At 40.1% G+C, this 22,607-nt stretch overlaps 1 protein-coding gene across 8 annotated transcripts in view; it reads right to left on the reverse strand.

Moving 5' to 3' along the window:
• Window positions 1-22,607, reverse strand: part of AUTS2 (activator of transcription and developmental regulator AUTS2) — a 983,444-nt gene that overhangs the window by 19,456 nt on the left and 941,381 nt on the right. For 3 of the 8 annotated variants that reach the window (XM_087926180.1, XM_087926153.1, XM_087926195.1), the window contains 6 exons: window positions 18,928-19,393; window positions 16,443-16,711; window positions 14,725-14,966; window positions 12,339-12,383; window positions 4,372-4,467; window positions 1,692-1,763 (listed from right to left, as the gene is read on the reverse strand). In XM_087926180.1, coding sequence (XP_087782306.1) covers window positions 1,692-1,763; window positions 4,372-4,467; window positions 12,339-12,383; window positions 14,725-14,966; window positions 16,443-16,711; window positions 18,928-19,393 — 1,190 coding nt within the window. The remainder of the gene's footprint in view (window positions 1-1,691; window positions 1,764-4,371; window positions 4,468-12,338; window positions 12,384-14,724; window positions 14,967-16,442; window positions 16,712-18,927; window positions 19,394-22,607) is intronic. The other 5 variants (XM_087926186.1, XM_087926171.1, XM_087926163.1 and 2 more) reach the window with 4 other exon arrangements.

The following is a 22,607-nucleotide window of genomic DNA, read 5'->3' on the forward strand; positions in this document are numbered from 1 at the left end:
TCCCTAGTTCTAGGTTGCTTCTCTCCTTGATTAATTTCCCCCCATTGCTTCTTGTCCTGCCCTCAGGTGCTTTGGAGAATAGCTTGACTTCCTCTTCTTTGTGGCAGCCCCTGAGATATGGGAACACTGCTATCATGTCACCCCTAGTCCTTCTTTTCATTAAACTAGACATACCCAATTTCAGCAACCGTTCTTTATATAGAATTGAACAATCCTAGCATAGCATGAATCTAATCATTTACTGCCCCTTGGTGGTCAATATAAATAAAGCCACCACACCAGATATACGTTGTTAAGAACTGAGAAATTCTTCAGGTAAAATCTCATACATGGGGAGATAACGAAATTTAATATCCCTATCTCTCTAGTTCGAGAGCCGAGGGGCAAGTGATCATATATACCGTTCTGACAGATTGTCAACTTCCTAGGAATCATGTCTCCAAAGTGATAGTTTGTCCTGGAGCTACATCATTCATAAAACGCTGGAAAGGAGATAATTGACATTGGGTTTCAGGCTAAGCATAAGCTCAGGAAGATAAAAGGGGGGAATGAATTTGAGAAGCAGCTGAATTATCCATAAAGAATTGCTAATATGTATTCCCTACCCTTCCCCTTCTGTTGAAGCACCTCAGAGTCATTCCATTCTAAAATTCAAGATGAATGAAGAACAGTACTGGGAATAAGCTTAGGTTTTAAGAGAAAGTTTTTCACCAAGGGAGAAATTCCAATATAGAAAATAATCATCGGTGCTAAACGCCCCTCCTTCTCTTCCAGTTAGATCAACTTTCAGCATATGCTAGTTTTCTCCTCTTTTCTCCAGAGTCTAAAAATTGCAATGACAGGTTCAGTGGTTTACTAAATAATAATCAACATCAAATGCCTTAAGTTATGAAAATGGGTAAGGATATAAAATGCAATCTAGAGAAAATCAAATTACTGTGTTCATGGCAACCTATTTAAATTTGAATTGATCCTTGAAGCTGATTTTATTGCATCAGTTTCAGAAATTTAAGAATGTGCTGAATTACGGTCAGCACTACTTATGACTTATGAAGAAAATTCTCATTTGGAGGGCTCTTAATGCAGGCTAGGGACTTGAGGCTACGATATAATTGAATTTCTTTTTAGAACTTTCTGACCATAATTCCTTTTGGCTGCACACTTCATTGGGATTAAACTGCTCTGAACTCAGATGAAGTGATGATGTTCAAATACCCAAGAATTGACTCATATTATTACAGTGCTTTGATTCCTTTTGGAAGGAATTCATGGAAGCTCAAGTAATTACTTGTACTTTTTCAGGCCATTATATCATCCTATAAATCTTATTTATGCTTTTCTTTGGGTGTGAGGCTAAAGTATGAACAACAGAGCACAGGTACCAATGCTGGATTTTCCAGCAATATCATATTCCAACTTTGAATGCCTGTCACCATGCAATTGACCATGCCCAAGTCCTGGATATCTTAGGAATGGATTTTGCCAATGAAGTGGAACTTCTATGTAACTGCTTGAAGTCATCAGAACTTTCTGCATAGACAGTGAGAAGAGTTATGATGAAAAAAAAAAGACTAAGGGTTGAAATAATAGCAGTGTTCCAATATCTAAGGGGCTCCCACAAAGAAGAAGAGGTCAACTTATTTTTAGATTTTCCAAGGTTTTTTTAGAAGCTGCAACTTCACGGGACTTACCCTGGGATCCTTCTGAAGAAGAGTATGTGGAAGAGCTCCAGGTCTTGTCGCAACATCAATAGGATTTGAAGTCTGCAAATGTCACATGTAACATACATGAAACATATATTATTTAAACATACATAAATTTAAATATAATCAGCTTTGGATAGTGAGGAAGCTCACAGATAACTCACACGTTGCTTTAATGATGGCATCTCAGTTTTTCCTTCCTATTCCCACATTTCTGTGAAATTTAGGATTAAACCCCATGTTGCTTCAATGATGATATCTCGTCTTTTCCTTGCTATTCCCACATACCCGTGAAGCTCAAGATTGAACCACACATTGCTTCAATGAGGTCATCTGATCAGAGATGAAACCGTCTTGAAGGGTATCTAGCTCCATTCTCTAAGTTTATGGAGATGTGTGCAATTTTGAGAAGTTGAAATACAGTTTCGATGTCTTTTCAAAGTTAATCTTGGACAATAAACTCACACCCTGGACATAAACTGTTTCAACTCCTACCCTCAAAATGACGCTATAGAGCACTGCACACCAAAACAACACAAGGATAGTTTTTTCCCAAACACCATCAATCTGCTAAACAAATAATTCCCTCAACACTTTCCAACTATTTACAAAGTCTGCACTACTATTACTGTTAATCTTCTCATCACTCCTTATCACCCATCCCTTCCCACTTGTGACTGTATGACTTTTTTTGCTTGTATCCTTACAATTTCAATTGTCAACAGTCAATGACTGTTTCCTAGTATGATTTGATTGCTTATTGTATCCTATGACTATATTTAAGTGTTGTACCTTATGATTCTTGACTCTTGATGAATGTGTCTTTTCTTTTATGTATACTGAGGGCATTTGCACCAAGACAAATTCCCTGTGTGTCCAACCACGCTTGGCCAGTAAAAGAATTCTATTCCTATTCCTATTCCTATTCCTATTCCTATTCCTATTCTATTCTATTCTATTCTATTCTATTCTATTCTATTCTATTCTATTCTATTCTATTCCATTCTATTCTATTCTTCTATTTTTTTTTTTTAAAAAAAGAAAATGGCGGAAAGTTGAGCCATATTATTCCAATCCATCTGAGAACAATGATGAGGTTTTGAAAACTGGCCTGTTTTAATTTATGTATGTTTTAGTGTATATTATAAGTATATAATATACACTGGATGATTGATGATATATATAGAATGATTTGAAGTGGAAGAATTTCAGAGTGTGAATGATGAAGATTTTTAAAGCTGATCTTTTCCCTTTTTTCCTGTCCCATTCTCCCATTTCTAACCACAGCATATGCTTTCAACCCCCAGAGTCAAGCATTTCCCCTCTCAATCACAAACTGCAAGCCTGTTCTTCCATAAGAGCAACTAATTCTGAAATCAAGAAAAAATCCTCAGTTAAGTATTTCCTTAAAAAAATATTCAGAAAACAAACCATCTACAATGCTATGGATGATTTAACTCAAATGGATTCTTAACAGACTGATTAGCATACATATGAAGGCCTCTGTTAATGACCCATAATCTACATATTTAAGCAGCCTGAATCACGGTTAGCGATTCACAACTTTACTGTGGATTCATGTTGAAAAAGTGTGGATTTAAAACACACTGCTGAAAATATAGATTTCCACTTTATATACATCCATCCAACCACCCACATTCACAAAACATTCCATACAAAGAAATAAAATATCTGACATACAAAGGATGTATAAACAGTTTAGAGTAATTAGAATTTGAAAGCTTGTCTGAAGATCTCATCACTACTTCTAAGTTGTCATCTTCTCATTCATACTCCTGCATTTATAGTGTGGAGCCTTGGGCTTCCCTCTGATTTAATTCATACACCAAAACTATAATTTTATTTCCTTTTAGCATAATAAGTTATGAAAGCCTAGCCGCTTGGTTTGTAATCTTCACAAGGATATGTGTGGATTGATTCACTATTGTTTAGCCATGGCTAAAACAAACCCCAACTTAAATAGTTTGAAAACCAACCAATGCTTCTCTTCTTCTTCTTTTTGTTTCCAAATTCAGCCCACCTCTAAACTGTAGGGAATCTCCAGACAATTTTGGGTGAGTCCTCCCATTCACTGACAGATCAAGGATATCCAATATTCAAATCATCGGAAAGAGTCATATCCAAACACATGAAATGGCTACGGTAAGGAAGATTATCCATTACCCATCTCAGTCAACTTAAAGAGGCAAAGACGTTTAAAAGACCCCTCTGAAAAGGACTCAAGAAATGTTAGGGCAAGTTAATTTCTACTTTTTTAAAAAAATCTTTGCAAATCTCAGGTTGGGTGAAGTCAATATGAATAACATCTCTGCTCTGAATCTCCCTCTCAAAATATTTGCAGGTCACTGACATCTCATAATTTGCCCCATATCTTACCTCTTCCTGTGTAATTGTAGAACTGCCAATCTAGCAGTTCAAAAGCATGTAAAAATGCAAGTACAAAAATAGGGACCACTTTGGTGGGAAGGTAAAAGCATTACTGGCACCTTCGACATTTACTCATGCCGGCCACATGACCACGGAGACGTCTTCAGACAGTGCTGGTTCTTCGGCTTTGTAACAGAGATGAGCACTGCCCCCTAGAGGCAGAAACGATTAGCACGTATGTGCGAGGGGAACCTTTACCTTTTATAGAGTGTAAGTTTACCTTGGGTTGAAACGCTCCTTGCAGTGAGCCAAAAGGACCAGTTGGAGGTATCATAGGAGGGATCCCAGACACAGCAGGAGGATAAGAGTGGAATAACTGTGGTAGAAAGAGATTAGTGTTACTGACTTAATTTCCCGCCCCTCTTTTAATTTTAATATATATATATATATATATATATATATATATATATATATATATATATATATATATATATATATATATATATATATATATGCACACACACACACACATACATATACATATATTCATAATCATATATATCTGTATGGTATTCAGCTTTGTTTGGGTATTTTCCCACATGTTATAGTTGTGCTTTTAAAGTTGTAGCAACGTTTCGCCAGAATTTCATCTGCCATCATCAGGCTTCTGTATCGTGTTCATCTGTGGACGGACGAACACAATACTGAAGCCTGATGATAGCAGATGAGATTCTGCCGAAACGTTGCTACTACTTTAAAAGCACAACTATAATGACGTGGGAAAATACTTTAACAAAGCTGAATACCATACATGTAAGTACCCGCGAAAACTTAAGAAAAAATATATATAAGTTTTGCAGTTTCAACTTACAAGAAATCAAAAGAGATACAAGCATGAATGAGATGGTGAACTGACTATGTAAAAAGAAAAAAAAAAACCATGAAGGATCACTGAAACTTATTAATCTGTCGAGTACTAGGCAAAGGAGGAAATGATAAGCCTACAAAGAAATGACAACAAAGACAGCAAAAGATTACGCAGCGCATTTGTGACATGCAAGACGAGAGATGATTGATATGGAGGGAAGGACTTGTTTGAGCGAATGCATCATGAGGTAGAACGATAGTAGATATACAAAAATTATCTCTGCCGTCTTGCGTTACGGAAAATATGTGAGTGCAGGGAAGGAGCTAGTGCAGAAAGAAGATCTCATTGTCAATTGCATTAGATACAGCACTGAAATAATGGCGTGCAAGTTTCAGCACCAGCCCCAAAAGACTTTTCATTCAACATCCAGGCAGCTTCTCAGTGATTGCTGATACTTGGTAAATACAATGCAATTCAACTTAACGGTTGCAGGATAAAGTAGAAGTGGCAAAATACAGGAGGGAATTGACTTGTGAATAAGATTAAACTTTTTTTTAAAATAAAATGCACTTTTTAAATTCTCTTTTTGCTTTGACCCACACCCACTTATTGGTTATTCAGAATAACAGAGTTGGAAGGGACCTTGAAGGTCTTGCAGTCCAACCCTCAAGTAGGAAATCCTATACTATTTTAGACAAATGGTTGTTTAATCTCTTCTGAAAAACCTCTGGTGTTGGAGCATCCACAACTTCGGGAGGCAAGTTGTTCCACTGAGTAATTGTTGCCACTGTCAGGAAGTTTCTCCTTAGTTCTTGGTTGATCCTCTCCTTGATGTATTTCTATCCACGGCTTCTTGTTCTGTTTTTAGGAGTTTTGAATAATAGGTTGATTCCCTCTTCTCTGTGGCAGCCCCGTAGATTCTGATCTCATGAGTCCTTAACTCTGCTATGCAATTAATATCCAACTCTCGAAACTCTCCCAGAAAATTAATGCATCCATGACTTAAGTAATATAGATCACAGGAAGGTGTTCTTTGCACACTAAATTACTGCTTAATAGAGATGTGCAACATTAATTAGTCCAGGATAACAGATAATTAGAGTTGGAAGGGAACTTGTAGGTCATCTAGTCCAACCCCCTGCCCAAGCGGGAGACCCTACACCATTTCTGACAGATGGCAGTCCAATCTCTTCTTGAAAGTCTCAAGTGATGGTGCTCCCACAACTTCCGAGGGCAACTTCTGTTCCATTGGTTGATTGTTCTCACTGTCAGAAAGTGTCTCCTCATTTTCAGGTTAAATCTCTCCTTGTTCAGTTTCCACCCATTATTCCTTGTCTGGCCTACAGGCGCTTTAGAAAATAGCTTGACCCCTTCCTTCCTGTGGCAGCCCCTCAAATATTGGAAGACTGCTATCATCTCTCCCCTGGTCCTTCTCTTTACTAGACTAGCCAAGCCCAGTTCTTGCAACCATTCGAAAAGAACATTCTACTTATTTTCAGAGAGATCTGCTTGTCTCCAGACCATACCCTTCTAGGTCGAGGGGGTGACGAGAAGGGGAGTTCAGATGTCAATCATCTGAATTCAAGGTGATTTGATAGATGATCCAGCTCCCAACAGTCTCTTTCATCCAAATATCATATCTAAAACATCTCAAGCCCTTTCTGGTTTAGAGGATTTGCTTCTGGAAGCCAGCAATTATCTCCAGAACAAAATGACTTGGAAGAGATTTGATAGTCTGGAGGGGAATGGAACACTCTGATCCATGACTGACAAATTTTGCATACTTCTGTTGTCTAAAAGATAACCATCTATAGTAACAGAATAACAGAATAGAATTGATGGCCTTCTAGTCCAACCCCTTACTCAGGCAGGAAACCCTACACCAGGCGTGTCACTCTCAAGGCCCACAAGCCAGATCTGGCCTGTGGGGTGCTTATATCTGGCCTGGAAATAGCAAAAGACTGGCCCACGGTGCCTCAGGGCACAGGGGAGCGGGCTCCTGCAGCACTCTACCAGCCAAAAATGGGGTACAGGAGGCCATACACACACCCCGCAGGCCCATTTTGGGTGCTGCAAGAGGCGTCCTTCCTTTCTCCTACTCCCACCAGCCAGCCCGTGGAGAACTACAATGCTGATCCAGCCCTTGAAGAAATCCAGTTTGACACCCCTGCCCTACACCATTTCAGACAAATCGTTGACCAATCTCTTCTTAAAAACCTCCAGTGTTGGAGCATTCAGTCTTCAGGATTTTCCATCCATACTTGGAGAGTCAGGAAACTGAACCTGAGACCATCTTCATCCAAAATATTATTTTGCCACAAATATTATTTTGCCACAAAAGCAGTTGCTTTTAAACTTAAAAGCAGTGTAGAAAACAGTCTCTTCACCCAGTTTTCTATATATTGGAAAAGGAAATGGGGGAAAATACTCTGCGATTTTTGATATGAGACTTGGCAAAAATTGCTCTTTAATTGAAGCTGGGGAAGAAATTGTTATGAGTTCCAGGATTCCTGTTCCCACTTCCCCAGTCATTAAAATGCAATTAAGAGCACAGAATTCATGCATTATATGTAAAAATGAAAAGTATATAGCATTCCAACATTAGTGTAATATAGTATATCATCCTACTGAGCGTACAAAGAAATAGTATCTCAGTTTCTCTTCCATGCCTTTAATTCAATAATTACTTAATTGTCTGGAAAAGACACAGTTGGGAAATGTAATAGTATTACTTTCAATCCTATCTAGGTAACTTGGAAGCTTTGTATAAAATAGATACATGAATAACAGAACAGAATAACAGAGTTGGAAAGGATCTTAGAGGTCTTCTAGTCCAACCTCTTGCACTGCAGGATGCCCTCTAAAAGGATGCAAATGACCAGCTGTCTGCAAGGAATATAAATCATTCCATTCCACACTATCATGTCAGAGCTGAAGAAGCTTCTTGGATGAGAAGTGAAACGTCTTCGAAGAAAAAAAAAACAAGAAAGTCCAGTTGCCTCCTGAAAAAGCACCTTTGGGACTGGAGAAAGCAGTTGAGTTGGGAAAAGTTAGCAGTAAAAGGAAACCAGGCCATCAAAGAACACGGTGGCTGGACACTATCAAAGCTGACATTTGCCAGAACACAGAACAACTCAAAAAAAAAGTAGTGCAAGATTGGAAGATGTGGTGAGACCTGGCCCTTAGAATCGCCAAGAGTCAGACACAACTGAATGGATAACATCATCATCACCAAAAGAATGATTCTATCCCCACTCTTAACTGATGAGTTGCTGTTCCCCATTTGCAAAAGGAAAGAGTGTATCATTAAAAAGCACAATTTTGAGAGGATTGGAGTTCATTAAATGTTGCTTCTTTATACTTTGCATTTAGCTCAAATATAATTGCAATGCTGCGTGAGCTGGTATAGATTGCTAATACGTTGGTAATTGAAAAGAAGCAGGAAAAGTAAATAAGAGCGTGGTCACTATTAAATTCCTAGCCAAGCAAAACTTTTAATTCGGTGGAAACATTAACATATTTAATTGCATGCGGGTATGAAAGATAGGATACCATTTTTCCTATTTTACAGACCAGGGAACTGAACCTAAGAAACAATGATACACCACTAATCCAAAATAACACAGCTATACCAAGAAAATAACATTCTTTTGGAAACTTCCAATGCAAAGTCAAGGGATAGTGAAACTCCCATGCTTTCTAAGTCCCAAAACTCAAAAAGCAAGCCACTCTTATTCCCCATATACTTCAAAATCCTCAACCCCTTTTATACTTCCAACCTCATTAGGAAAAACATACTATCTCTCTTCCTGAAGATAGCTCGGTGCTGTTTTAATGCAGTTCATTTTAGCACGAATGTCCAATGATGCAGAAAACATTTCCAAGATTAACTGATATTGAAACCGAAAGCTTTAAGAAGTCATTAGGCAGTCAAGAGTCTGGGGCTGAAATCACTTTTTAATGCCTAAAATGAGCATCTTTAAAGACTCCAATGCCTGTAACATTTAACTTTCTGTATAATGTGCTGTTCAAAAAGGCCCAGGGACAGAGCAATGTTACTGCCCACCGGCTGTTAACAACAAAATGACCATTGTGGCAATGGTCATACTACATCCCAACATCTCAAATTCATTCTTGGCAATCAAGCAAGGAGCATCTCACGTTTTGTGCTCCAAAGCAGAGGGGACAATAGTATCAACTCTTAAAGCTCTCCACTGAAATTAAACAATGCTGAAGCAACATCTATCTTGGAGCGTCCTCTGTGGTTCCTACTAATTTGGATGTTCTAAACTTTAACTCAATGGGCATTTATTAAAATCTTTAATTGTCAATCGTTCTCAGGTTCTTGACCTCTGCCTAAAACTAGTTTTTCCAGTGCCATTTTAGAAAAGACTTACCTACTTTACAAGAAAGGAAGATAACTTGCAAGAATTCCAGTGACCGAAAATATTTCCCTGATATATTCCCAACAGATATTGGGGTGGAGTCTTTCTCCTCCCCTTTCCCTTTTTATGCTTCCTTATTATGAACTGGTTAACTTTATTTATTTATAACATTTATATAACTGTCAGGTCCTTTGAATCACAATGATGGAGCTTGTAGGTGGAGATTTGTATTACTGTCCGCAGATTCTTTAACAGTCAAGAAATTGAACACTAAAGTCAAATGACTCTTTATCTATATGGTAAATTAAAAGTGTTAACATGAATGCAAAGCTTAATTATCTCCTTTGTAGGGCAAATGATAGGAATATATCCCCAGTGGGGTGATCAATACATGCTCAGTTTGAAAAACGCATTTGAATTTGCAACCTTGATGCATTAAATGGATGTATTAAACAGTTGCCATATGAGATACTAACAAAAGTGAATTCCTTCATAGAATAGGAGGTTGGGCTAAACGGGTCTTCTAACTGTTATGATCTTATGAACTTTCATAATCCTATGTCAGGATTAAATTATATTCTTGATTTGGGTTGCTTGCTTGCTTGCTTTTTATGCCCAATTCTATACTCTCAGTGGAGAAAACAAATACATTTGAACACAATAGTGATTTTCTAATTACATTGGTATCTTTTGGTAAAAAAAAAAACATATAAACACTCAAAATCCAAAACGTAAAAAGCAAATTCTAGCTTACTTGCCAATTTAGACCATAATAGCTCTCTGCTTTGGGTCATTAAGTAAGATCCATCAATTAGGATGCATTAAAATAAGGTGCTGTTTAAGCTTTTAATCTTATAGTTTGATTTATTCACATGCTGTTTTTTTTTCAAGGTTTTATATTCCAACAGTTTTGACTGGATTATATCAAACAATAAATACAGGTAGTCCTTGACTTACAACAATTCATTTAGTGACCATTCTAAGTTACAATGGCACTGAAAAAGTCACTTATGACCATTATTAACACTTATGAACACTGTAGCATTCCTGTGTCACATGATTTACATGCGGATGCTTGACAACTGGCTTACATTTATGACAATTGCAGTGTCCCAGGGTCATGTGATCTCCTTTTGAGCCTTTCTGACGAGCAAAGTCACTGGGGAAACCAGATTCCCTTAACAGCCATGTTATTAATTTAAGAACTGCAATGATTCACTTAATAAATGTGGCAAGATAAGTCATAAAGTGAGGCAAAACTCACTTAACAAATTTCTCAGTTAATAACATAAGTTGTAGTTGTAAGTTGAGGACTACCTGTACACAGTCTTTAAAGATGATCTCCTACTCAGTGACTTGCAATAATCCAGCTGTGAGGTGACAGGGTAGGAATTAACTACTGTACACAAAGCTCTCTGATCCAGGAATGGGTGCAATTGACATCCCACCTGTAATTTACAAGAAGCAGAAATTGTGAGTCCAATAGGACCCCACAAATTGCAAGTTCGGGTAGCACAACTCCATCCAAAGCTGAAGAAGATTATTCAGGGAGTTTAGTTGGCTTTTGAATCTACACAACTTTGCCAAGGCTCAGTCTGTCCCAATGTCCCATAGCCAATGTGATGACCCAGGGCATGCCACAAAGGCAATACAGTCAGTTAATCAATAAGAATCCCTTTATTAACTCCAACTTTGCCCCCAATGTCCTGGTTACCTTCTGGCTGGAGAAAAACTCTCCCAGGAACAGCCTTTGACTGCAGAGAATCAAGTCCAAAATGTGGTCAACAAAAACTATAAGTCCAATCAAGGCAAAATGAGGTATTTAGTCTGACAGGGCAGGAGCAAGAATTCCAGACATGAAGGCACGACAATAACTCAACATGCCCACAACACAGATAAGCAAAGTCAACACAAGATAAACTCACGTTTGCTCCCAGCAGCTGCCGCACTCAGCATACATTTCTTTTAAACTCTTTTCCCAGATGTGGCTAATGAAGGGAATCAGGGCCCTTTCCTCCCCCATAAGCCATGCAACCCATGTTGCTCTCTTCTCCATTCCTCCCTGTGTGCCCTAGGATGAAGAGGGGGTGGGTCTGGGTCTTTCTCTGAATTCCCTCTCTCTTGTTCTACCTCTCCCCTGCTTTGCTCTGCCCAGCCAGACTTTGCCCTTCCCCAGTTTCCTCCACAGCCAACAGAGCTAGACTCCCACTCCCTGTCAGCTGCTTGTCTTCCTACTCGGATTCAGACTCTGACGGGGGCATGACAGCCAGTGTTCCAATTGGGATTGTTCTGATTTAAAGTCAAAGCAAAACTTATTTCCATCTCAGTTATGAGACATAGCTGTATGCACTGCATCTGCACAAATCACCTCAGATATGAAAAGATGAATAAACATGGGATTTTATTTAACACGTGAATGTGGCTCTCTTGTCTTCATTGCCATACCAAACTGCAAAATAACGATCACCCTAGAATGAATAAGATGATGCAGTGGTTAGAATGCAGAATTGCACGCTAACTCTGCCATCTGCCAGGAGTTCAATCCTGACCAACTCAAGGTTGACTCAGCCTTCCAATCCTTTTGAGGTCGGTAAAATGAGGAGCCAGTTTGTTGGGGGCAATATGTAAACCACTTAGAGAATGCTGCAAAGACGGTGGTATATAATTCTAAATGCTATCGCTATAAGGAAGCCTATAATAATAAGGGAGATTTTGTAAATCCACTGAACACCCAGCCTCATTATGAAAAAACTAGACTTGTTGAGAAAAAAAAACATTAGCAATTTTAAAAAGGAGAAGATGCTACTTCTTTAGAAAAAGACAACGAGGCAACAACTAAAGCAACTGACAATATTGATGACAGATACTTTTTATAGTGAATGGATGTGAAGGAATGAGACATAAAACTGGATGTTCTCTCAGTGACTGAACAGTGATGTAAACTCATGGAAGAAAAGCAATTAGAATCACGTTAATGCAATTGTAAGAACTCACACTGTGACGGTAGAAAGGATCTACTTTTGTAGGGTATTTGTCAAACTGTAAAGGGATTGAAATACAAACTCATTACATTACATCTTGTCGGGAGGGGAGAGGATAACACACATTTTTTTTTCATTTTGTGAAGTTTTGATTTTTTTTAAAAATGTTCCTATTAGTTTTTATACATATTTCATAGTTATTGATGAGGGTTAGAAGGATAATAAACTCAAGATGGTAGCCACAACCACAGTATCAAAAACCCACCTTTTAAAATGTGCATTTCATGAAGCACATTAAAAAAAAAAAGAACAAGGCTTCAATTGCCTGCTGTTGTCACTGTTGTGTGTGTTTTTTTTTTATGCTTCATACACACACACAAACCCAACCAAAGATGCCTCTCAATATAAATCACAGCAGAAAACTTAAAAAGAACGAAAACAAAACAAGTCCCTGGAAGTTAAGAAGGATCAGGAACTAGCAGTCATAAAGCAAAACAGATCAAGAAAAACACAGGTAGCAAATTTTCAGGTATGAAATAAAACAAGCAAAGATTAGACATTCTGTTGCTCTGGCGCCTTAACCTTTCATCCCTCACTCATCATTTTACAGCATCTTCATTTTTTGCTGGATTTGGTTTATGAAGACAGCAGGTAGGGTTTTTTAAAAATAATAATAATAAAAGTAGTGATAATATCAGTAATATTACTGGTTGGTATTCCTCGACTTACAATAGTTCATTTAGTGATGATTCAAAGTTACAACGACCCTGTAAAAAGTGACATGATTATTTTCCACATTTACTGCAGCATCCCCATTGTCACATGATCAAAATTCAGATGCTTGACAACTGACTCAGATTTGTGACGGTTGCAGTGGGGTCCTGGGGTCATGTATACCCCTTTTACAATCTTCTGACAAGCAAAATTAATGGGGAAGCCAGATTACTAACTTACCAACTGCAGTGATCCACTTAACAACTGTGGCACAAACGGTCACAAAATGAGGCAAAATTCACTTAACAAGTGTTACTTAATAATAAAATTTTTGGGTTCAATTATGGTCGTAAGTCGAGAACTACCTGTAGCAATAATGGTGAGATTCAAAATTCTACCCATCCTGCTAATATTTACCTCACATTTCTACCTCACATTTCTCAGTCATCTCTGTGATAGTTCTAATTCTGCTAAAACTTACCCAAATGGAATTTCTGATCAGAGTGACCAAGATTATTTATATTAATTTAAATGTAATAATCAATAATTTAAATTTAATAATTTATTAAACATGTATGCTGCCCTCTCGACAATAAAATGATAGAGATAGACATAGAGATAGATTAGGTCTAAATATAGAAATACTACAATATTGTAATACTGTAAATAAAGTGAAGCGTAAGAAAGAAGACTGACAATTCACTGTATTCTTTCCCGCAGTGGTTTAGTTTTATTTAAATCTTTATTTAAGGCAATAAAGATAAATAAATAAAATTTATTTATTCATTCCCTTTATTCAAAGACACTATATGACATCATTGCCAAATTGTCACATTCCCATGTTTTCTGTATTTTTTTTTACCAAGTCTGAATTGTGAGATTGCAATAAACATAACAGTGGCCTCAGAGAGGGATATGAAATTGGGGCTTTTACACCTTTAATTAAAAGGTTCTATTAAAATATGATAAATACCTCTATTTTGTTTTAAAAGAAAGGCACTCATTAAAGTCTGCCTCTCATTTACAGCAAATAGAATCAAGGGAAATATTAAGCTGATGAATAAATAGCCAGAAATTTCATGCAGAAAACTTTCAATACACATCAAAAATGGTACTTATTCAATGAGATTTTCCTCATGCTCATTATCAGAGAAGCTAGAAATACATGGGGTATAATTTAGCTATGTGACCAATTGAAACTTCAGCCCTGGAACTAAATTACTGCTGTAAAATATCCAGGCAATTCTGTGGGGCATTTGTTATAGTGTTGCTCTAATCATCCTTAGATGTGTACTTGTTTTAATGGTTGCACTACTTGTATGTTCAGTTTTCATTCTCTACTCATCGCCCAGATGCACAATTGTGAAGTGGGTGGGAATATTAATTATATAACTATTTTTCTTTGCACATAAGTGTGACTGATGTTTCTCATGATTGTAAAATCAAAAAGTTAAATTACCTATTAAATTACGAATACCAGATCTGGGATGCCAAATCTATATACATGGGAGTCCCTTTACCTCAAGACCCTTCCCCATTGCAAAGGGGAACTGTCCAGAGGGTCCCAAATGCCTTTCAGTCTTTTCTCCCATGACTCCACAAACATCTTTGCTGTTGTGATTATTATTTGTAGCTGTCACGATATACTTTGCAACAAAAGAAGTCTGCGCGCTACTTATCCTCACATTTCTGCCTGGATTACGCACCATGGGAGGTGCTGGCGTTGGCATGATGGCTGTTGGAGGGATGGCGTGAGGAAAAGGCGTGAAGGTGTGCTGGTGCGTGTGTTGGTGTGTGTGCTGGTGTTGGTGCTGGTGTTGGTGGAACTCGGTCCTCAGGTAGGGTGGTGGGCCCAGCGAGGCGCCACGATCGGCGCTCTGGGAAGCCAGAAACCGAGTGTTCAGCTCCTGGCGGAGAAGATCTTGCTCTGGAAAGGAAGACAACATCATGAAAGTCTCTCCTTTCCTCCTTTAAGACATCTTATGCATCATTCCAATCATCGCCAACTCTGAACAATGTGCATGCCTAGTTCTGTAAGGAAGGCTAAAAATAGACACCAGGATCTTTAAAATAACAGCAAAGGAGAAAGCAACTCACAATTGTACACAAAGGAATAGTATGAGAAACCCAAAGTTTATCCCCCTCCTAAACTATTGAAAAGTCAGGTTTTGATGACCTTCATAAAACCTAGTAAGGTTGAGACCATGTGGATCTCAGTAGGGATCAATGGTGTGATTGAACTGATGTAACAACTGGTTTGGTGATTGCGTGCTTTGCGCGCATGCACACCATTTTAAAAAGCCCATTTTCAGCTATAATGCTTACCTTCTAATGCAGCCCCAGTGAGAAAAACAGCTGAGGCACGGCAAAACTGCTCTGCCGTGCGAATCAGCTGTGCTCCAAAACAAGGAAATAAAGCAGAGGAAAGAGCAAGGCCAGGTGGGCGGGGCCATATGGTCACCAGAACATATGGTTCACGTGAACCGGTCTGAACCGGAAGAATCCCACCCCTGGTAGGGATGCTATTTCAAGGTCATCAAAAGACTCCATTTTCTCTGTGTAGGGACCCAGAATAAGGCTCAATCTTATCTTATTGGAAGGGAAAAAACAAGTAACACAGCCAAAACCTGGGCTATCTTCCTTCCATTGATTTCTCCTTATTGCATAGAGGATAATTTAGATATGTGCAAAGTCAGGGACAGCCATGGGAGGTTGATGACATCAGAATGTATGACCCAGGCAATCAAAACCCTGAGTCTTTTTACATGTGTGATATATAGGAAGGGAGGGAGGGAGGAAGGGAAGGAAGAAAGGTGGGAAGGAGGGCATAGAGCAAGGAAGGAAAGGGAAAACAGGGAGAGTGGGAGGAAGGAAGGAAGGGAGGGAGGGAGGAAGAGTATAGAGCGAGGAAAGAAAAGAAAAACATGAAGGGTGGGACGACTCAAGGTGGCTTACAGGATATAAAACCTCATATAAAAACAATAAAACAAATAAGAGTCATATAATAAATCAATATAATAAAACCACCACCCGCCCCAGCGATAGCACCTCACACGAGCCATTTAATGGGCTCCATCTTGCTCTGGGTTCCCTAGGCCCGCTGGCAGAACCAGGTCTTTAGCGCCTTCCGGAAGAGTATTAGAGAGGGGGCCAGAGAATACTCTGAGGGAATGATGTTCCAGAGAGAGGGAGCCACCACAGAGAATGCCCTTCTTCTGAGTCCCACCAGGTGTATCTCCCTGCGGGGTGGGACCCGCAACATTCCCTGCCTCCCCGCTCTAATGTGTTGGGTAGATGTGACTGGCAAGACACGGTCCCTCAGATAACCTGAGACACCAATACCTTGATTAAAACGAGCGAAGAAATTAGGATTTGACCTGGCAAGTGATGCTTTCTTCCTTACCTGAGTAAGCAGTGCCAGCGGGATGAGCTGGAACTTGTAATGTCCCCGATGTCAGAGGAGGAGGAGGAGGCAATGCCGTGGGAGGGGCAAACATATTGGGGTGATGGGTGTGATTAGAAGGCTGGAGGGCAGGTGTGAAGTTATGAAGGGGGCTGTGATTGGGTAAAGAGAGAGGGAAGGGGGATGCCGAGGGGTGATGAGCTATGGGGGGATGAGGCGGAGGGGGAGGAGGGGGTTGACTTTTGGCTGGGGTGCTGCTTCTGCTGCTGCTGTTTGTGGGGAAAGAGGCAGAAAGGAAGATGTTAGCAAATGCACAGAAAGGAATTATCCAGTAGGGAAGGGCAGACCCACAAGCCCTCCCATTGCCACACAGAGAGAACAGGTCTTCTTCCCAAAATACAGGTAGTCATCGAATTACAACAGTTTGTTTAGTGACTGTTCAAAGTTAGAACGGCATAGTGTGACTTATGTTTCAGACTTACAACCACTGCAGAAAGGTCATGTGATCTAAATTCAGGCAATTGGCAACTGGCTCATATTTATGATGGCTGCAGGGTCTTGGGGTCACATAATCACCTTTTGCGACCTTCTGACAAGCAAAATCAATGGGGAAGCCAGATTCACTGAACAACTGCGTTACTAACTGAACAACTGCAGTGATTCACTGTGGCAAGAAAGGACGTAAAAAGGGGCAAAACTCACTTAATTTGGGCTCAATTGTGATCGTAAGTCAAGGACTACACGTATTCTCCACATCAGATCAGAACCTCCTAATCCAGTGATGGAGAACCTATGACCCGCATGTCAAAGATGATATGCCGCAACCTTTGGGGTGATGCGCCAGCATTCACCAATACCTGGCGATAACTACTGTCAAAAGCACGCCGGGTTCTCACACAATTTTCAGAGGCTGTGGAAGGCACATGAGAATGAGGTGTGCTCTCACACGGCCTCCGAAAATTTGGGCAAGAATGGGGCATGATTTTGCAGTTTTTGAAGGTTTCAGAGGCTGTGGAAGAACGTTCTCTGATTTGCTTCAAGGGCGAATGCCTCGTGGGACCCACAACACCCTTGATTAGGCTACGAGGGCCTGTCAACAGAAGGAAAAGACTGAAATTAATCGCCACACAGCAGATCCTGGGGAAGCACTTGGGCTGTGAGGGCAAATTGTGCCATTATCCAAGGCTCACATGGCACAAAGCAGCCTTTTGTGTGTGGCAGCCATGGCACAAGGGTTGAAATAGAGAACTGGGCCTCCACTTCAGGCCCTGTCTTGGCACTGCCACTGAGTACCACTGTTCAGAGTGGGCTAGATTGGAGGTGGGGGGAGAAGAGATAGAGAATTGTTCCTCTTTTGTTTGGGAGGGGGTGCGACACACCAGCAGTGCCAAGTTAGGCATTTTCCAAATTTTTGACACACCAAATCCAAAGGGTCATTATCATTGGCCTAATCTGTTGTCCACGAAATGTAGCCTGAGGTTCCCTCATCCTACCAGTCTGATGGAAAGCGAGATTTAGAGATGATTATATTATTTTTATTTATTAAATTTGTTTGCCGCCCATCTCATCACAAGGTGATTCAGATTATGGCTAGACTTCCCCTTTTTGCTAAAATTATCGTTCCAGCCTGGTTGCCTAACAAACCAACATGTTCCTGCTTCCACAAACACCAAGCCATGCACCACATGTTTATAAGCTATAATGGCTAGGTTCAGGTAATAAAGTAAGTTTAGGGACTGACAGACACTTGAGCAGTTTTGAGAGAATGCCATAACTGTTCTCACAAAATGGCTGCCTTGAGGGATAAAATCAGTCCCTAAACACTCATTTACTAGAATGCCAAATTCAGACCTTCCCCAGCAGGCATTTAATTTTCTCACCTTATCTGACTTCTTCTTAGGGAAAAGGGCCATAACTTGTAAAGAAAGCACAAGCCATATCCACCTGCCATTTGATTTCTGAAGGACATTTCTTGGGTCTACACGAAACCCAGATATTTTATTGGAAATATATATGGATAAAGGTTGATACTTGTCTGAGCCACGAGTCAATTTCCCCTTTAGTTATTTTTAATTTTTTTTTAAAGAAATCTGAAATTGAGGAGCGCAAGAAATTGATAGAGGCGATGGAAGATGTTGCTACACATCTCTGGGTTTCATTAGCAGAGGTGTGAGGAATCCAGTCTAATTATTTAGTACTTTATTTTCTTGCCTGATTAATAGTCTCTCCCTAACATTTGACACAGCAAGAGCCTTGCTGTACTTTTAGTCCTTTAAATTGCAGACAACAGTACTGGAAACTGGCACCTCTTTCGTTTTTTGTCTAGTCTCAGTTTCCAGGATTGGCCCAGAGTTTTTGGATTATGGGAGATAATGTTATTTATAATTTGTTGGCTGCTTTCCAACTGTCCTACAGCACTCACCCAAGTAAAGAGCCTGGCCCCTTTTCAAGAAATGCTTGGAAAAAAGCCCAGCGTGATCCTCACCTCAAGCTGTTGAGGCTTAAACTGCTGCTGTTGTAAGTCGACAACTGTTGTGCAAGGCTACGGGAGGGAGGACGCAGCTGAGAAGGTGGTAGGTTTGGATGTGCCGGCTGCCCAGGAGAGGGAGGTCTCGGTGGATGTTGTATTTGGGAAGGAGGAACGGTGGGAAACTGGGCCTCTTCCAAAGCTGGTTGCTTCTCTGGGGCTTCCGAATAGGAGGAGCGAGCAGGGTGGACACCAGCAGGCTCTGGAGAACGTGCCTCCGTTGGTGGCTCCAAACGAGGTGGGGCCAAAGGCTGCGAAACTTGAGGACAAAGATCCTGAGGCACAACAGGGTCAAGCGATGGCTCTTTTCCACCGTCCTGACTCTTCTCTTGGCTCCGTTCTAATCCTGATATTTTGGGGAGAGCCAAAGACCTGGCCTCTTGATCTTCATTTTCTGTTAGCGTAACAACTCCTAAGTCTGTATCTAGAAACAAAAACATCAAACACATTTTTTAAAAGATGGTTGGTACAATAAGGCAAACTACACATACTCTGAAGCTACACTTTAGCATGTTAGGTGAACAAACTAGAGTCTGACTGTGTTGAGTTTATATTTACTGACAAAGAAATAAAGGGAGACTAGTATAGATTTGTTGCGAAAGTGATTGCCTACGAAGGCTCCTGGATTGGGGCTGAAAGGCGAAAGTAGAAACAGTATGCTCTGTCCCATATTTGGGAAGACCAGGTTGCTCTGATATCTATCTATATCTATCTAAATCTATATATCTATATCTATCCGTCTGTCTATCTGTCTATCTGTCTATCTATCTATCTATCTATCTATCTATCTATCTATCTATCTATCTATCTATCTATCTATCTATCTATCTATTTATCTATCTATCTATCTAAACCACTTAGAATCTGGCTGATTTTCTATTAATGTTTTACATCCTGATAGAAAAACTAACTACGAAAAGCTAACCATTTGCAGCCTGACCTTTCTTTATGAGAGAAGATGAAGGATCAACACCAACCATCCCCGATTTGTTTACCAGCGAGAATTAACAAAGCCACAAACGGTTTTTGAAAACAAGAGTACAAATATATTAAGTAATAAAATTAAACGCTTCATGTGAAGAAATCCAATGAAACTCTTTGTTTACCACCACAAATGACTCAAAGATGAATGTCAATTGCGAGAGCATCTCAGGTTTAGAGTATGGCATCAAAAGAGTGAAGGCACTCTTCTTGTGATTATTTTTTAAGCCTCCTGAGATGACAAATTGAGATGACTCAATCCTTTCGGTGCCAATGGAGCTTCAAAAGCTTTCCTAGATTATCTCCAAATAAACAACATTCCTGCAACACATACCACTGAAATTAACAAGCTGTGTGTGACAGCCAAGGAAAGCTTTTGAAGTAGTTGAGCGGAACCTCTTGAAGGACACTTAAGATATGGGCAATTTTACTCATGCCAGGACATTTTATGGTGCTTGCCTATTTGTTTACTTATTTATTTATTTGCTCATTCACAAAATCATAGCTCTGGGTCAGCTTGCAAAATCAAAACGATACAAAACAAGAATTTTTAAAAAAAATCCGAAAAAAAATCCCAACAAAAAATCAAAGTGCCACCAAAGGGGTGCATCATTCATGGTACTGGAAGACTGTGGGAACCAGCTCTTGAAAGCACATTTAAACAGAGTTAAAGTGAGAGCCATGTGAATCTCAGGGTGAATGTTTCCTGAGGACAGGTATCATGACACAGAAGAGCAGATTGTTGGGTCCCACCAGATGGCACTTTCTAATTGATGGAACCAGGAACACGCCAAGTGTGTCAGAATGTATGGCTTGGGCAAAAGTTACAAGGGATTCCCCAAAGGAGAATATTTGTAACTTGGGGTTGAAATGAGGGGGTCCTTGGTGCCAGGGGTGGGATTCAAATTTTTTAACAACCGGTTCTGTGGGCGTGGCTTAGGTGGTGGGCATGGCTTGGTGGTCATGTGACTGGGTGGACATGGCTTGGTGATCATGTTATTGGCTGGGCGTGGCCAACTCAATATGACTTACATCGAGGCACACATCTCCTCGCCTGGCCTCTCATGACTGTGAGGATGCTGCAACAATCGTAAGTGTGAAAAAAGTCACTTTTTTCAGTGCCATTGTAACTTTGAATGGTCACTCCACACGAGCAAAGTACCAGCAAATGAAGGGGAAAAATAACTCCAGAGATCTTCTTGAGACAGGAAGCCCAGTCCTGCCAAGAATGTAATAAGGGTTAAAGGAGAGGCAGTTTCTGTAAGCAACACCAGAATGTTTCCTTCCTGCCTTCCTTACAGGATTAGGCCAGTAATTTCTTCTAACAACCGGTTCTCTGAACTGCATAGAATGTTAACAACCGGTTCTAGTGAATAGGTGCGAACTGGTAGAATCCCACCCCTGCTTGGTGCTCTCTGAGTTTGCTTGTTTTCTTGCAGATGTATCATTATCCAAACTAGGTAACGTCATCAGTGCAAGTCACAGATCACTAGTATGGATGATGTTACTTAGTTTGAGTAATGAAAAGTCTGCAAGAAAACAGAGCACCAAGGACCTCTCAGTCCCTCAAATAAACAGACTGATTTGTCATGATGGGCTTTATAGACAGTAACCAGCACACGGAACTGTACCTGCTAGTCTACTGATAACCAAAAAAAGCCCCCACAGCAGCAGAGATGTTACGTGGGCATACAATGGCACACTCGTAACTGCCGTGTTACTGCATTTGGGACCAGTTATAGCTCCTGAGTAGTCTTCAAGGGTAGCCCCATCTAAAACTCATTGCAATAGTCTAGACGTGAATTATCAAAGCACGTGTAACTGCCTTAAGGGCCTCCCTGTTGAGATATGAGCACCACTGTCATAATAGGTAACCTATGCAAAGGCCTTCTGGTCACAGCTGCCATCTGCTTCATCAATAAGCACTATTAAGTCCAAAAAGACCCTCGAATTGTGCACTAGCTCTGAAATAGGAAGTGGGACCCCATTTACAGCTAAATATGGAATCACTCGACTCTTAGGCCGTCCAAACATCCACAGCCACTCAACCTTATCTGGATTCAACTTAGGCCTTTTCCTCCCCGTTCAAACCCACAGAGTCTCCAGACATTGGAACAAAGTGGAGCTATCGTCAATAGCTAATCACTAAGAGCACACTGTTTACTGAGTCAGCTTTCTCCATGAGACAGTCTTTTTATTTTATAATAGATCAAGTGAAGCACTAATACCACTCTATAAAGACCACACCTAGAGCTCCTGCGTCCAGTTTGGGTCACCACATTATAAAAAAGATGTTGAGACTCTAGAAAAAGTGCAGAGAAGAGCAACCAGGATGATTAAGGGACTGAAGACGAAGGCATATGAAGAACAATTACAGGAACTGGGCTTGGCTAGTCTAGTAAAGAGAAGGACCAGGGGAGACATGATAGCGGTCTTCCGATATTTGAGGGGCTGCCACAGAGAGGAAGGGGTCAAGCTATTTTCTAAAGTGCCTGTAGGCCAGACAAGGAATAATGGATGGAAACTGATCAAGTAGAGATTTAACCTGGAAATAAGGAGAAACTTTCTGACAGCAAGAACAATCAACCCATGGAACAGAAGTTGACCTCGGAAGTTGGGGGAGCACCATCACTGGAGGCTTTCAAGAAGAGATTGGA

Source organism: Pseudonaja textilis, chromosome 1, assembly GCF_049901715.1.
Source record: "Pseudonaja textilis isolate UNSWEBS1 chromosome 1, rPseTex1.2, whole genome shotgun sequence".
In the NCBI taxonomy this organism is placed as follows: domain Eukaryota; kingdom Metazoa; phylum Chordata; class Lepidosauria; order Squamata; family Elapidae; genus Pseudonaja; species Pseudonaja textilis.